Raw genomic sequence first — 16,611 nt, 5'->3', positions numbered from 1 at the left:
TAAAAAATGATATTTTAATTATGAAATAAATTTTTGAATATACTTACCCGGTGAATATATAATAGCTGCAACTCTGCGGCTCGACAGACACATACATAAAAAACTCGCGAGCGATCGCTATGCAGGTTGCGGGTGTGCCCACCAGCGCCAACTGTCGGCCAGATACCATTCTAGGATGTAAACAAAACCTTCAATTTCTTCTCATCCCACTGCGTCTCTATTGGGGAGGAAGGGAGGGTCATTTAATTTATATATTCACCGGGTAAGTATATTCAAAAATTTATTTTATAATTAAAATATCATTTTTAAATATTTAACTTAGCCGGTGAATATATAATAGCTGATTCACACCCAAGGAGGTGGGTAGAGACCAGAGTTAAATATGTTTACATCGTATAAGCTAAGAGTTTTTTCATTTTGACAGTTATCAATATAACAAAACCTAAATAAATAGGTACCTGGTAAGGAAGTCGACTTAGACGATTACTCTGCCTTGTAAGTCTGTCTTCCTTACGGAGCCCAGCGATCCTCTTAGGATGCTGACAGACTCCCAGGAGCTGAAGTATTAAGGGCTGCAACCCATACAACAGGACCTCATCAAACCCCTAATCTGGGCGCTCTCAAGAAATGACTTTGACCACCCGCCAAATCAACCAGGATGCGAAAGGCTTCTTAGCCTTCCGAACAACCTATAAAAACAACATTAAAAACATTTCAAGAGACAGATTAAAAGGATATGGAATTAGGGAATTGTAGTGGTTGAGCCCTCACCCACTACTGCACTCACTGCTACGAATGGTCCCAGTGTGTAGCAGTTCTCGTAAAGAGTCTGGACATCTTTCAAGTAAAATGACGCGAACACTGACTTGCTTCTCCAATAGGTTGCGTCCATGATACTTTGCAGAGATCTATTTTGCTTAAAGGCCACGGAAGTTGCTACAGCTCTAACCTCGTGCGTCTTAACCTTAAGCAAAGATCGGTCTTCCTCACTCAAGTGTGAATGAACTTCTCGTATTAACAATCTGATAAAATATGACAAAGCATTCTTTGACATAGGCAAGGATGGTTTCTTAACCGAACACCATAACGCTGCAGATTGGCCTCGTAAAGGTTTAGTACGAGTTAAGTAGAACTTGAGAGCTCTAACAGGGCATAATACTCTTTCTAGTTCATTGCCTACGATCTCCGATAAGCTAGGAATATCGAAAGATTTAGGCCAAGGACGAGAAGGTAGCTCATTCTTGGCTAGGAAACCAAGCTGCAGAGAACAAGTAGCTTTTTCTGACGAAAACCCGATGTTCTTGCTGAAGGCATGAAGCTCACTGACTCTTTTAGCCGAGGCCAAGCATACCAGGAAAAGAGTCTTAAGAGTGAGATCTTTCAGGGAGGCTGAATGTAAAGGCTCAAACCTGTCTGACATGAGGAATCTTAGGACCACGTCTAAATTCCACCCAGGTGTAGCCAAACGACGTTCCTTAGAGGTCTCAAAAGACTTAAGGAGGTCTTGCAGATCTTTATTGTTGGAAAGATCTAAGCCTCTATGCCGGAAGACCGAGGCCAACATGCTTCTGTAGCCCTTGATCGTAGGAGCTGAAAGGGAGCGAACTTTTCTCAGGTATAAGAGAAAATCAGCTATTTGGGCTACAGAGGTACTGGACGAGGATACGGAAACTGACTTGCACCAGTCTCGGAAGACTTCCCACTTCGATTGGTAAACTCTAATGGTAGACGCTCTCCTCGCTCTAGCAATCGCACTGGCTGCCTCCTTCGAAAAGCCTCTAGCTCTCGAGAGTCTTTCGATAGTCTGAAGGCAGTCAGACGAAGAGCGTGGAGGCTTTGGTGTACCTTCTTTACGTGTGGCTGACGTAAAAGGTCTACTCTTAGAGGAAGACTTCTGGGAACGTCTACCAGCCATCGAAGTACCTCGGTGAACCATTCTCTCGCGGGCCAGAGGGGAGCAACTAACGTCAACCTTGTCCCTTCGTGAGAGGCGAATTTCTGCAGTACCTTGTTGACAATCTTGAATGGTGGGAATGCGTAAAGATCTAGGTGTGACCAATCTAGGAGGAAGGCATCTATATGTATTGCTGCTGGGTCTGGGACTGGAGAGCAATAGATTGGAAGCCTCTTGGTCAGCGAGGTTGCAAAGAGATCTATGGTGGGATGACCCCAAGTCGCCCAAAGTCTCTTGCACACATCCTTGTGGAGGGTCCATTCGGTTGGAATTACTTGACCTTTCCGACTGAGACAATCTGCTAGGACGTTCAAGTCGCCCTGGATGAACCTCGTTACTAGGGAGATGCCTCGATCTTTTGACCAGATGAGCAGGTCCCTTGCGATCTCGTACAGAGTCAATGAGTGGGTACCTCCCTGTTTGGAAATGTACGCCAAGGCCGTGGTGTTGTCCGAGTTGACCTCCACCACCTTGCCTCGAAGGAGATTCTCGAAGCTTATCACGGCCAGATGAACCGCCAAAAGCTCCTTGCTGTTGATATGCATGCTCCTCTGACTTGAGTTCCACAGACCTGAGCATTCCCGACCGTCCAGCGTCGCGCCCCAGCCCAAGTCCGATGCGTCCGAGAAGAGAACGTGGTTGGGTTTCTGAACTGCTAGGGGAAGACCCTCTCGTAGACTGATATTGTCTTTCCACCAAGTCAGACAAGTCTTTATCTTTTCGGAAATCGGGATCGAGACCGCCTCTAGCGTCTTGTCCTTTTTCCAGTGAAAAGCCAGATGGAATTGTAGAGGTCGGAGGTGTAGCCTTCCTAGCGAGACAAATTGCTCCAGGGATGACAGCGTTCCTACCAGACTCATCCAAAGCCTGACTGAGCAGCGTTCTTTCTTCGACATCTTCTGGATGACGAGCAGGGCTTGATCTATTCTGGGGGCCGACGGAAAAGCCCGAAAAACTTGACTGTGAATCTCCATCCCTAAATACAGAATAGTTTGGGATGGGACCAGCTGTGACTTTTCCAAGTTGACTAGGAGTCCCAATTCCTTGGTCAGATCTAGAGTCCAATTGAGATCCTTCAGACAGCGATGACTGGAAGAGGCTCTGAGAAGCCAGTCGTCCAAATAAAGGGAGGCTCGGATGTCCGATAAATGGAGGAATTTTGCCACATTCCTCATAAGCCTCGTAAACACGAGAGGAGCTGTGCTTAGGCCAAAGAACAGGGCCCGAAACTGGTACACCACATCGTCGAAGACGAATCTCAGAAAGGGTTGGGAGTCTGAGTGAATGGGGATGTGGAAGTAAGCGTCCCTTAGGTCTAGAGAGACCATCCAGTCTCCCTTTCTGACCGCTGCTAGGACTGACTTTGTGGTCTCCATGGTAAACTTCGTCTTTGTGACAAAGACATTCAGAGCACTGACGTCTAGCACCGGTCTCCAACCTCCTGTCTTCTTTGATACTAGGAAGAGACGGTTGTAAAACCCCGGTGATTGAAGGTCCGAGACTTTGACCACCGCTCTCTTCTCTAGCAAAAGAGACACTTCCAGTTTCAGGGCTTGTCTCTTTGCTTCCTCTCGGTACCTGGGAGAGAGATCGATGGGGGACGTCGCTAGAGGAGGTCTGCGTACAAAAGGGATTTTGTACCCCTCTCTGAGCAACCTCACATATTGTTGATCTGCGCCTCTCTTCTCCCAGGCTTGCCAGAAGTTCTTGAGTCTGGCACCTACTGCTGTCTGAAGTTGCGGGCAGTCAGACTCTGCCCCGAGAAGACTTGGATCCTTTCCTCTTTCCTCTCTTCCCTTCGGCACGAGCACCTCCCCTGCTGGAGGCTCTGCCACGAAAGGGCGGGATAAACCTGGACGCTGGAGTGTCTATCTTAGGTCTAGCAGACAAGGCAGGCAAAGGGGGAGCTTTGCGAGCCGAGGACGCAACTAAATCGTGGGTGTCCTTCTGCACTAAAGACAAGGCAATTTCCTTAACTAAGACTTCAGGAAACAAGCACTTAGACAAGGGCGCAAAGAGTAGCTCAGATCTTTGGCATGGCGTCACTCCTGCTGACAGAAAAGAGCACAGAGACTCTCGTTTCTTAAGGACTCCGGACGTGAATGAAGCGGCAAGCTCGTTGGACCCATCGCGGACGGCCTTGTCCATGCAGGACATAATGAGTAAGGAAACATCCCTATCGGCAGATGAGATTTTCCTACTTAGGGCTCCCAAACACCAGTCCAGGAAGTTAAAGACTTCAAACGCCCTAAATATGCCTTTAAGAAGGTGGTCCAGGTCCGAGGGTGACCAACTAATCTTCGAGCGTCTCATGGCAAGGCGACGGGGAGAGTCTACAAGACTTGAGAAGTCGCCCTGGGCAGAGGCAGGAACTCCCAAGCCGAGAACTTCTCCCGTGGCATACCAGACGCTCGATCTAGACGAGAGTTTAGATGGGGGGAAGGCAAATGCCGTCTTCCCTAAACTCTTCTTGGTCTCTAACCAATCGCCTAACAGCCGTAAAGCTCTCTTGGATGAGCGAGAGAGAACGAGTTTCGTAAAGGCAGGCATGGTAGCAGGAACACCTAAAACAAACTCGGACGGCGGCGAACGAGGAGCCACAGAAATAAAGTGATCAGGGAACAACTCTTTAAAAACAACCATGACTTTTCTAAAGTCCAAAGATGGTTGAACTGCTTTAGGCTCATCTAATTCTGAAGGCTGATCCTCAGGCTGTGGTTCAGCAACGTCCTCATCTGACAGTTCCTCATCTGATAACTGATGAGAAAACGGCAAAGGTGTAGGCAACGTTTGACTCGCAGAGTCCGGTCGCACTGGTGCATACGTGACGGAGCAGGACGCAGCGTCCTGAAACTGCTGAACAGTCTGGGAACTGTCAACAACAACAGGTGCGCGAGGACGCACAGCGTCCACCCGAGACTGTTTAGACCGTCTGGGTTGTGCAGTCAACACCATACCGGGTTGCGGAGGTCGACGCACCGCGTCAAAACAAGTCAACTCTGATGGTTGGTGAACGTCCTGAACGTCACCAATCGCATCAGTGCGTTGCCTAACGTCAACGTGCGGCTGGAAATCCACACTGGATCGCATCGGTGGAGGTACAACCCCAACTGGTTGACGCGAGAAAGCTACATCCACGTCAACAGGACGCACAACAGAACGCTTGGATGGCTGATGGCCAGTAGGTTCAACGGAAACCTTCTCAGCGTTGTAGTCCTCCATCAAGGACGCAAGCTTAGACTGCATGTCTTGCAGTAACACCCATTTAGGGTCTACGGAAGCAGGTGCGGTAACAGACGGGGTTAGCGAATGAGACGGCACAACTTTGCCTCTCTTAGGCGGCGAGCAGTCATCAGATGACGGCAACGGGTCCGAACTGTCCCAGTGGCTACATCCGGGACGTTGGACTTGTCCTGAAGGGACCGACTTGCGTTTTAAAGGTCTAGAGACCTTGGTCCAAGGTTTCTTACGAGAAACACCTTCGGACGACGAGGTAAAAATGGGCTCTCTCGTCTTATGGTAGGGGCGATCTTGACGAGATACGCCTGATACCAAAGAGGGAACGTCTGTTCGCTGATCAAGGCCTCTCAAACCCATAAGTCGTACGACATTGCTTCTCCCCTGGGCTTGGGAGCTTGCAAGAGGTCCCGGACTAGGTGGACGACAGGCACGAACAGACGAACCCTCGGTCCCAACACTGTTCACAACACTTTGCGTAACACTAGGCACTTTCCCACTTTCCGCCGCTTGAGTTCCTTCACGTCCGCCATGAGTTGATTCCGGTCACTTGCTAAAGCCTCAACTCTCTCCCCCAAGGCATGAATAGCACGCATCATGTCTTGCATAGACGGTTCCTGAGTGCTAGGAGGGGGGTTAGGAACAACCACTACAGGGGAAGGATTAGGTTCAGGGGCATGTGGAGAGGAAAAATCTACAGACCTAGAAGAACTTCTCCTTACCCTATCTCTCTCTAGTCTGCGTGTATATTTATCAAATTCGATCCAATCGAATTCCGAAAGGCCCACGCATTCCTCACACCGATCTCCCAATTGACAGGTTTTACCCCGACAATTGGAACAAACAGTGTGAGGGTCGAGAGAAGCCTTTGGGAGACGCCTATTACAGTCCCTGGCATTACACTTTCGAAACTTGGGAACTTGAGAAGGGTCAGCCATTTTGAATTAGTCAAGGGAAAATTCCAAAAAAAACGATCTAAGTCATCAACAAATAATCCGATTCAAAAAAGAGTTCAAGGGTTTATTTGAAGAAAAACACCTGTACTGCGAAAGCTCAAACCAAATTAAAGTACTTCACCAAATATGATGGGAAAAACTACAGGTTCTACAGCGAGTAAAAGTACGTCTTGTCGACAGAGAAGAAATTGAAGGTTTTGTTTACATCCGAGAGTGGTATCTGGCCGACAGTTGGCGCTGGTGGGCACACCCGCAACCTGCATAGCGATCGCTCGCGAGTTTTTTATGTATGTCTGTCGAGCCGCAGAGTTGCAGCTATTATATATTCACCGGCTAAGTTAAATATTTAAAAATAAAATAAATTCATAAAGTTATGTACTTTGCATTTTTCCTAAACATACAAACCACAGACTTTGATCTGTGTTCTATCAGTTCTTGTTACATATTTCAGGCATCTAAAAATCTCATATCCTCTGTATATTCTATAATCCACAGCATCTCCTGTGACATTATTGGTTTTATTCTTTAAATAGTTTTCCCCTTGCTCTTCAAAAAGACAAAGACGTTTCATCCATTGTCTTATTTCCTTTACTGTACTTCCTCTCCAGTCATCATTAAAATTGTCTTGCTAATACTGCTATGCACCTCTGAGCCTTCCTCCAGAATTATGAACAGCAAAAAGATTTATAGTAATTCTGCAGAGACAGGAACATTTACCACAAACTTTTCCATATCAGTCCCTCTACCTTTGCTTTGGTTCTACTGTTATGGCAAATTAACATTACTAACAAGTTTTTTCTTTCTGGTTGCCTTTGTGTTGTCCAGTGCCTTCTTAAGACCTACAGATACCCTCCATCCCTGTGAAGATGGACCAGGAATTCTGCAATTTTAGGCTGAGAGGGTCTGGATGAAGAATGACATTTCATCTGGCACCAGCGTAAAAAAAAAACTGCCTATTTGACTTGATAAACTCAACATGTAGAGCATCACATGGCTTAGGCTAACTAGATGAAAAGCCTTTTTACCTTGAGAACCTCCTGACAGGCTCCAAGCATGAAGATGAAGCATGTGGAGCCCCTGATGAAGACAATGAAAGTGAGGCTGTTTGAGTAGATCTGGTCTCTAGCAATCTAACAGGAGGGTTCACTAGGACCTCAAAAAGGTCTGGGAACCAGTCCTTCCGAGGCCAGGAGGGAGCGATGAGGGCCAAGGAAAGACGACTGGTTTCCCTTGCCTTGATAAAACGCCCAGATCAGAGAGAGGGAGGAGGTGTCCACCTGAAGACTTCCTCATCTTGTAAGTGGGCATCTGTCCTCATGTACTGGGGATACTTGAACGAAGGGAAGACCAATTAGTAACAAAAGTTCATTGCTATGACATGGAATAAGAATTGAAAAACAATACAAGACTGAAAAATTATTTGAAAAAAAGCCTCCCACTAATTGGCCACCCCTATATCAATACAAAACACAAGTACCTGGTTTTTCTTTTAGGACACCCACACACCCAAAAATAAGATATAAAATATAAAAGTCCTATTTCAAAATACAGTCCCATTAGGTTTATGATGCAAATTTCTTAGCAATTAACACCAAGAAAGAGCCTTTTTGGTCAAAGTCAAAGTATTCAAACAAAGTACCCAGCTTGAGACATGATAAAGGTCCAAGCTTGTTGCCGTCTGCTGGCCTGGAGGGGGACACTGCCATCTACTGTCCCGAAGAGTACCTTTGAGTGTGCCTCTGCCCCTTCTTGTAGAGTGCCACTACCTGTGCAGGAACTGTTGAGAGCCACTACCACCAGCTAGACTGATGTTTAGCACTGTCGTTTGCCGGCCTGGAGAGTGGAACTAAATGCTGCTGAGGAGAGAGGGGAACTGCCTGGCTGTAGCTACTGGAGCCATTTTTGGCCTACTGGCTTTGGCCGGGTTACCCAAGAACTGCTCCCCTAGTCCACTGTCTGCAGTCTCTGGCGGACTAAAGGGGTTAGTTGTCGGAACAGGCGAGGAAGCAAAGGGTCCACCTCAAGCAGGAGACTCCCAGAAGCCTGGTACAGGTGGGAGTAATGGTGAGAACCCTGGTACATTTCTTTGAGAAATCCTCAGTTCTTACCAGGATTTCCAAGGTCCCTAACCAAACATCAAGCCACAAATTAGCCTGTATGGGAAGAAGAGGAGTTGGACGAGGCACGTCTAAGATCTCAGAATAGCTCCTCTGCTGCAGACAGGAGGTGGGGGAAGCTTGGTGGTAGAGCCGAAACGTTGCGAGGAGGAGAGCTCAAAGAGCTGTGGGATGATCGTAGCCCTGGCACCCTTCACGCCCTGAGTCCAAGGCAAGGATGCACTGGTCTCTGAGGGTTTCTAGGTGCCAAAGACACCGTGTCTTTGCTCTCTCAGTTGATAAACCCATTGAGAATCCTGATGAGAGTCAGAACCTGACAGAATGCATGGTCCGACTCTTTCTGCTCTCCTTCCGACGTTGGACTTGGACTTGCAGCGAAGTCTCCTTTTTCCATCCCGAAGAGCTCTTCTCCGGGTGGGTCGCGCACATCCCTCCAGTGACAGGCTGCATCTGTAGACTTGGAGGTTCTTGAAGAGGACTTAGGAAGAGTCTTGGAGTCCTTCGGTTCCTTTCGTGGAAGGAGGAAGGGCTCAAGCATCGAAAGCTGCATTGTCATGTCCCTCCTGATTTCCATCGGTGGTGAACTCTCCGTGCGAGGGGAAACTTCCTCCGAAGGTGGAAGAGAGGAAGCCCCTCCCTGGCATTACCCCCTCGGCAGAGGTGAGGTAGGACAGTGTCCGGTGGAAGATGCACGAGCAGACCTTGATAGCCTAATAGGAGTCAGCTTTACCCTAGGGGAAGTAACCGCATCTGAGACCTTCTTCCTCTTCAGGGGAGAAGAAGCTGTGGTTCCTTACAGTAGGTCTGCTATAGCTGTAAAATGCTCTGAAGAGCTGGCAGACAGAGCAGGCTTGAAGGCTTGCACCACTGCTCTGACCATTGCCCTGAACCAGGGCTGATAATTGACTGACGCACTGTCAGACAGATCCCCTGAAGGCCCTGAAGGGAAAGGGACCGACAGTTCCCTGAGAGGAGTCTCTGCTGTTGATGGATCCACCTTCGAGGAAAGCAGCTTCGGGATCATGAACCCTTCTGTGGAGACCCCCTCCTCCTTTACTCGCCGGTCGCGCTGTAATGCGTTTGCAGGGAGGGGAATGATGCGATGGTGAGCCGTCTACTCGATGTTCCTTAAAACCTAGGAGCCTGTAGAACCTGCTCATGGCCATGGCGCAAGTGGGACAGAAAGCGCTAGCGGGCCGGAGAGCACACAGGAGAAGAATAGCGCGCAGTAAGACGCTGAGCAAGATGATGGTGCGGTTTCTAGAGAACGCTCAGTACGACGCCACACAGGAGGATGCTGGCGCGCAGTTTCCGGTAAATTCGTAGGAAAGCTCTGGCGCGCAGGTGAGCACTGGCAAGCTGGAGAGTGCCAGCGAGCCAAAGGGTGCTGGTGAGCTGGAGAGAGTTTTGGCACAGGAGAGCGCTGTTGCACAGTCGACCACTGGCACTTGGGAGTGGGGTGACATACAAGAGAGCGCTTTTGTGCAGGAGGGCGTTGGCGAGTCTGATACCAAGGCTGCGCATGAGAGCACTGATATCTCAGGGAGCGCTGTTGCACAGTGGACAACTGGCACTTGGGAGTGGGGTGATGTACAAGAGAGCGCTGTTGGTTTGGAGAGCGCTTTCGAGCAGGAGAGCGTTGGTGAGCCTGATACCGAGGCTGCGCATGAAAGCACTGATGTCTCAGGGAGCGCTAACGAGCTTGAGCTGAAGAGTGGAGTTGCACTGGTGAGTGCTAGCGAGCTGGCAAACACTACTCTTTGGAAGGACAGGGCTGTGCTGGAGAGCGTGGGCAATCGGGAGATCGCTGGATCATTGGAGGGGGCAGAGGATGAGAAGGAGAAGGCTAGCGGTCAAGGGAACGTTAATTTTCTGGAGAGCGCTGACTCAGTGGAGAGAAAGACATTCAGGGAAGAGTTTTGAGTGCAGGCTGGCGCTAACGTGCTGTTGGAGAGCACAGGTGCACTGCAAGGAGCTGGCAAGCTGGAGAGAGTTACGCTCCGTTACACTTAGGTAGAACATCCGAGGATGTACAGGAGATGGGAACAGTAACGACAGGTCAGGAGGTCGACTGGAATGTCGAACTGGAACAGGAATGTGCCCTTTGGAAGGGCGAACATCCACCAATGGCGATCGCGAACGATACGCAGAAGAGTCCAGGGCTGAAGCCCGAGGACTAGCCGCAGCGTCGTCAGGAGAAGGACCAGGAAAGGGCGAAAGTCGAGGGCCAGAAAACCACTGAAGCGACAGCTGTGAAGACGAGGCTGAAGAGCCTTTTCAATGATGGTGAAGGGCAACCTTTAAGTCAAAGCAGAGGGCGAGCTCTGCGACGTGGGATCAGCAAGCTGACCTTGAGCAGCAGTCCTCGGAAGAGGAGTCTCTATGAGAGAACTCACCCGACGGGAGAACCACTCATATGAGACACAGACGATGGACTTAGTTTCCTCCTCGAAGTATGGACAGAAGAGGGGAAACGTAGTCGTCAGCAACAGCAGGAGAGTCTAGAGGGTCAGGGGCGTCGACAGCGGCCACAGAAGACGCCTCTGACACTACAACATCGACAAGATTTAGAGGATCCAACTCAGAAGTCAACGACGGCTGCACACTCGCATTGCGGACCCGGGAGCCGCAAGGACGACCACACCTGTAACAAAGAACACATAGACAAGGCCTTACCCGGGGGGAGAGCTGGGGCCACTTCGCTAGGGCAAGCAACACCTTCTCTCAAGGACGAGGGTTGGCAAAAATTAAAGTCTACATTACTGCTCGACGGTCTCTCAGAAGAGCCCGAACGAATAGGAGCTTCGAAAGAAGGTCGAGAGGCAGAAGAAAAGATCTTGTTATTTTCCCTTCATACAAAGGAACCTTTGAAATAGAAATATCCCGCTTTGACTTCTTCTTTCGCCATCGCCAAAATCTTTCCCACTGGGAGGCAGACCACTCCTGACGCTCATTGCACTTATTACCACAATCATACCGTTGACCTCTGCAGGTGGGAGAAAGGGTGTGGCAGTTAGTGCCCATGGCCGACATGAAGGTCCGGCAGGGTTAGCCTTCTAGTCAAGGGCAAGTATGCATGGTTGCACAAGTCAACACAAACACACTATTAAAGAGAAAGCATAAACAAAAAGCACTAATGGCAGTTAAAAATATAACTTGGTGAGGATGAAAAGCAGCAACAACCGTTTACCATCCGAGCCAGAAGCAAAGTAAATAAATCACCGGTGTGTGAGAGGGAGCGGTAGCAAGCTACCCACCCAAGCCTGCTAACTAGCGGAATGGCAAGTTAAACCTCACTAAATCTTAATGGCTCGTCATTTCAGCTTCACTGAAAGTAATACCCCTATTGAATAGGGTAGGTTCGTATTCCAGTTACGGCAAATACAAAGAATAATTCAAAGCTATCACTCAATGGCAAGTCAAAAAGGTAAGGGAGCAGGAGAGCAGCAATGTCCGTTCTCCACCAAGCCAAAAGCAAATTAGATACTCAGCCCAGTGTGTGAGTGAACAGGGTAGCCGGCTACCCACAACCTTCCCGCTAACTGGCGGTTTAGGTAATTATCCCTCACTAAAAGTCTTATGGCTCATCTTCCAGCCTTGCCGAAAGTAATATCCCTATAAACAGCGAAGGTATAGACAGAACAAATATTCCTTTAAAGTTACATAAAAAAAAAATATTGCTTTTAATCCTTCAATCTTCTATTTTTCATATTCAAACACTGACAACTAACTTGACACGAAATTAGACCCAAAAGATTTCACTTAGTACAGTTAACATTAGGGTGAGTTATGAGTCCAAACAAATTGGATTTCCAAAAACAAACCATGACAGCCTCTGGACATGATTACTGCTCTGTACCCCAAATACAATCAATATACTGTAAACTTAATTAATAACATCAGATATCTAATTTCGTTAACTCACATTAATACTGAAACCTGTAGAATTTATTCTTAAATAAATTGGGTTATGGATTTTACCCACAAGACCCAGCCCTGGGACTTGGAATATTACTCAACAAAATATCTTTAAATCTTAACTTCATTCTTGTGAAACCTGAATACAGTACTGTACTAAGAATGCTGTGAAATCATTTGACGAGAAACTCTCTCTCCAGAGAGACCAATGCAGACTGAAATGTTTGAGAAGAGTAATTGTGGAAATGAAAGAGAAACCAAATATTTAGATATTTTAATGAATATTCTCCTCTCAAGTACAATCCAATAGAAAATTATAAAACCTAAACTAGTCACTAAGACCATAAAAGAGATCACATCAAGAAAATCACATAAATCTTAAAAAATACTTTTCTACCTTATTACTATACTTATATTCAAACTCCCAAAACGAAGCTATCTCCATACCATAGTACTTTGTAAATAATTGCAAGGCTTCATATTCCAATATGAGCAGACTGGCTTTTAATTCTTCCTTCCTGCTAACATTCACAACTTCACTACAGTACAAGAAGCATGTAGAATCATCCAGTATTACTTTCAAAAAGAGACAATGTCACCAGCATTGTTTCAAAAGGCTTAATGCTGTATATTATTCTCTAAGCTTTATTTAGGCTGTGACCAAGCCAATCAACTACTGCCCCTGCAACTGAATCAGTAGATATTTACAAGTTCAAACTTGATAAAAATGTTTTTCTGTTGACGATGATTCATTTCCTGGTTTTTATAATGCTTATTTATTCAACATTGTTATCTATCTTGAAATAATCTCATTTTTCTCTTATATAGTTTATTCTTTACATTCCTATTTCTTCACTGCACCAGACTGTCAACTATTTGGTCCCTTGGGCTAGTGGCAATTTGCTTTCGCACCTTGGCGCTTCTAATAGTAATAATTAGGCTAATATGACAAATTTGGAAATAATTTGTATTTTTCCTAACTATACAAACCTGGAACTCTTTACAGCGGAGACGCATTTTGGCAACAGCTGGAACTAGCTGTAAAACTTTTAGCTACTTAGCGAAGGGAGAGCGAGAGTTGGACCAACCACTCTGCTCACACCACCACTTGTAACTGAAAGTCACTGTGCAATTGCGGCAGAACTTCCTGGGGGAAGGTGATGGCGGGACCAGGTTGTGTTAAGAGCTCCAGGATTGTATACATAGGGAAAATGCAAATTTCTTCCAAATTTGTCATTTATTACTGCACTACATACAAACCATTACCATATTTACAGTGGAGACTCACTGTTAGGTGGGTGCAAGTCCAAAAAACTAACTGGCTAGTGCCTGACCTGAGGTGTTACTCTGTGCTTCGCATGAGCTGTTTGGAGGCATCATGTCACCTCGTCGACTTTGAGAGCTAACGGCCTGGGCAATCGTGCGAAGGGGTAAGAACTCTCACATCTATAATCATTGCTGTTTTTTCTCCGTTATTCCAGATCACAATATCAGATTTTATAGCACCTCCTTCTATGATGATTCTTGAGGAAACCTTCAGAGCAAAAAGCTTTACCACAGTCCGTGCACATGAATGGTTTTTCTACCAGGTGAGTTCTTAAATGTTTATAGAGTCTCTATTTTAAATTATATGTTTTGCCACATTCATGACACTGGAATAGATCTCTCATGTGATTTCTTATGTTTAGTGAGATATTTTTTCGAAGTAAAGAATTTGCTACAGACGTTGCACTTGTTTGGCTTCTCTCCCGTGTGAACTCTTAAATGTCTAGTGAGTTGTTGTTTTGTATTAAATGTTTTGCTACAGACATCACACTTGTATGGCTTCTCTCCCGTGTGAATTCTTGAATGTACAGTGAGCTGTGATTTTGTATTAAATGTTTTGCTACAGACATCGCACTTGTATGGCTTCTCTCCCGTGTGAATTCTTAAATGTCTAGTGAGAATTGATTTTGTAATAAATGTTTTGCTACAGACATTACATTTGCATGGCTTCTCTCCCGTGTGAATTCTTAAATGTACAGTGAGATGTGATTTTGTATTAAATGTTTTGCTACAGACATCACACTTGTATGGCTTCTCTCCCGTGTGAATTCTTAAATGTATAGACAGACTTTGTTTTGTAATAAATGTTTTGCTACAGACATTGCATTTGTATGGCTTCTCTCCCATGTGATTTCTTGAATGTATAGTGAGACACTGTTTTGTGATAAATGTTTTGCTACAGACATCGCACTTGTAGGGCATCTCTCCTGTGTGAATTCTTAAATGGTAAGTGAGATGTGATTTTGTATTAAATGTTTTGTTACAGACATCACACTTGTATAGCTTCCCTCCCGTGTGAATTCTTGAATGTATAGTGAGATATGATTTTGTATTAAATGTTTTGCTACAGATATTGCACTTGTATGGCTTCTCTCCCTTGTGAAGTCTTGAATGTACAATGAGATTGTGTTTCTGGGTAAATGTTTTGCTACAGATATTACATTTGTATGGCTTCTCTCCCGTGTGAACTCTTAAATGTTTAGTGACTCTGTATTGCGAAGAAAATGTTTTGCTACAGACATTGCATTTGTATGGCTTCTCTCCCGTGTGAATTCTTAAATGCACAGTAAGATTACATTCATTAGAAAACGTTTTCCCACATTCACTGCATGTGCATCGCTTTCTAGCTAGAGCATTGGAGTTAACATTACCAAAGATCCTTTTTTTTATCTCCTTCTCATTTATTTGATTCACCTCTTGATTCAAAACATCTTTCTGTAATAATTCTCTTCCACTGATTACACATGAAAGTCTTCCTTTTTCTTTTCCTTTATCCTCTTTCACAGCTGTCCCTAAGTAAGTGTCTACACTTTCCTCATCATCGACATTCTCTTCACAACTTAATGAACCGTTTTCACTCACTGATGCATCGTACTCGTAGGAATTTTTCAAGTTGCTTTCGCTGGAATCAAATATTTCTGGCTCTACTTTGACTTCCATTTTTGGATCCAAGAAAAGAGCGCCATCATTAAAGAGAGCAACACTGCCAGACCTATCATTATTTTCTGGATCGACTGCAGGTGAAAAGAAATCTTCAATTTCACTTTTCATTGAAAATTCAAAAGGTGGTTCAGAATTCATCATCCTCTCCCTATCAAAAGATGACACACCCCTTATTATTATTTCCAATAGACTCCAAAGATGAAATTAAGACAACTTCCTATTCTCAGACATCATACTGTACAACAAAAACTTCCAACATGACCCTTTCTTTTCCAGTCTTACATCTCTTGCATCTACCTTCAGTAGCTTACAAACTTTAGCAGCAAGAGGTGGATGATTCCTTCCTTTGAGATGAAAAGTCTGGAAGAAAAGAAAACTACAATCAGTTGGAGAAGAGGAAAACTCAATAAAATTAATGGAGTTTTCTAAAAAATAAAATAAATTAAAAAAGTTATGTACTTTGCATTTTTCCTAAACATACAAACCACAGACTTTGATCTGTGTTCTATCAGTTCTTGTTACACATTTCAGGCATCTAAAAATCTCATATCCTCTGTAGATTCTATAATCCAGAGCATCTCCGGTGACATTATTGGTTTAATTCTTTAAATAGTTTCCCCCTTGCTCTTCAAAAAGACAAAGACATTTCATCCATTGTCTTATTTACTTTACTGTACTTCCTCTCCAGTCACCATCAAAATTGTCTTGCTAATACTGCTATGCACCTCTGAGCCTTCCTCCAGAATTATGAACAGCAAAAGGCTTTATAGTAATCTTGCACAGACACGAAAATATACCACAAACTCTTCCATATCATTCCCTCTGCCTTTTGCTTTGGTTCTACTGTTATGGCAAAGTAACATTACTCACTTGTTAAGTTGTTTCTTTCTGGTAGCCTTTGTGTTGTCCAGTGCCTTTTCAAGAACAACAGATACCCTCCATCCCTGTGAAGATGGACCAGGAATTCTGCAATTTTAGGCTGAGAGGGTCTGGAAGAAGAATGACCTTTCATCCGGCACCAGCATAAAAAAAAACTGCCCATATGACTTGATAAACTAGACGTGTAGAGCGTCAAATGTCTGAGGCTAACTAAACGAAAATCCTTCTTACCTTGGGAACCTCCGGACAGGCTCCAAGCATGAAGATGAAGCATGTGGAGCCCCTGATGAAAACGATGAAAGTGAGGCTGTTCGTGTAGATCTGATCACTCTAGCAATCAGACGGGAGGCTCCACTAAGACCACAAAGAGGTCTGGGAACCAGTCCTTCCGTGGTCAGAAGGGAGAGATGGGGGCCAAGGAAAGACGACTGGTTTCCCTCGCCTTGATAAAACACCCAGATCAGAGAGAGGGAGGAGGTGTCCACCTGAAGACTTCCTCATCTTGTAAGTGGGCATCTGTCCTCATGTACTGGGGATACTTTAACGAGGGGAAGACGACTTA

At 45.5% G+C, this 16,611-nt stretch overlaps 2 protein-coding genes across 4 annotated transcripts in view; both read right to left on the bottom strand.

Annotated features, from left to right (window-relative positions):
- LOC137635743 (zinc finger protein 813-like) overlaps positions 1-16,611 on the bottom strand; it is a 202,857-nt gene that overhangs the window by 151,651 nt on the left and 34,595 nt on the right. The gene's annotated exons all lie outside the window — the stretch shown is intronic.
- Positions 12,505-16,565, bottom strand: LOC137635741 (zinc finger protein 813-like). The gene is made up of 2 exons (XM_068368195.1): positions 16,281-16,565; positions 12,505-15,530 (listed from the first exon to the last, which is right to left on the bottom strand). Exon 2 carries the CDS (start codon positions 15,309-15,311, stop codon positions 13,827-13,829), a length of 1,485 nt encoding a protein of 494 aa, XP_068224296.1. The 5' UTR covers positions 15,312-15,530; positions 16,281-16,565; the 3' UTR covers positions 12,505-13,826.

This window comes from Palaemon carinicauda, unplaced genomic scaffold, assembly GCF_036898095.1.
Source record: "Palaemon carinicauda isolate YSFRI2023 unplaced genomic scaffold, ASM3689809v2 scaffold166, whole genome shotgun sequence".
Taxonomy (NCBI): Eukaryota; Metazoa; Arthropoda; class Malacostraca; order Decapoda; family Palaemonidae; genus Palaemon; species Palaemon carinicauda.
This window is presented reverse-complemented; position numbering and strand designations above follow the sequence as displayed.

Excerpts from the sequence above, each read along its gene's own strand:
- LOC137635741 (XM_068368195.1), bottom strand. The coding sequence starts at position 15,311 with ATGATGAATTCTGAACCACCTTTTGAATTTTCAATGAAAAGTGAAATT.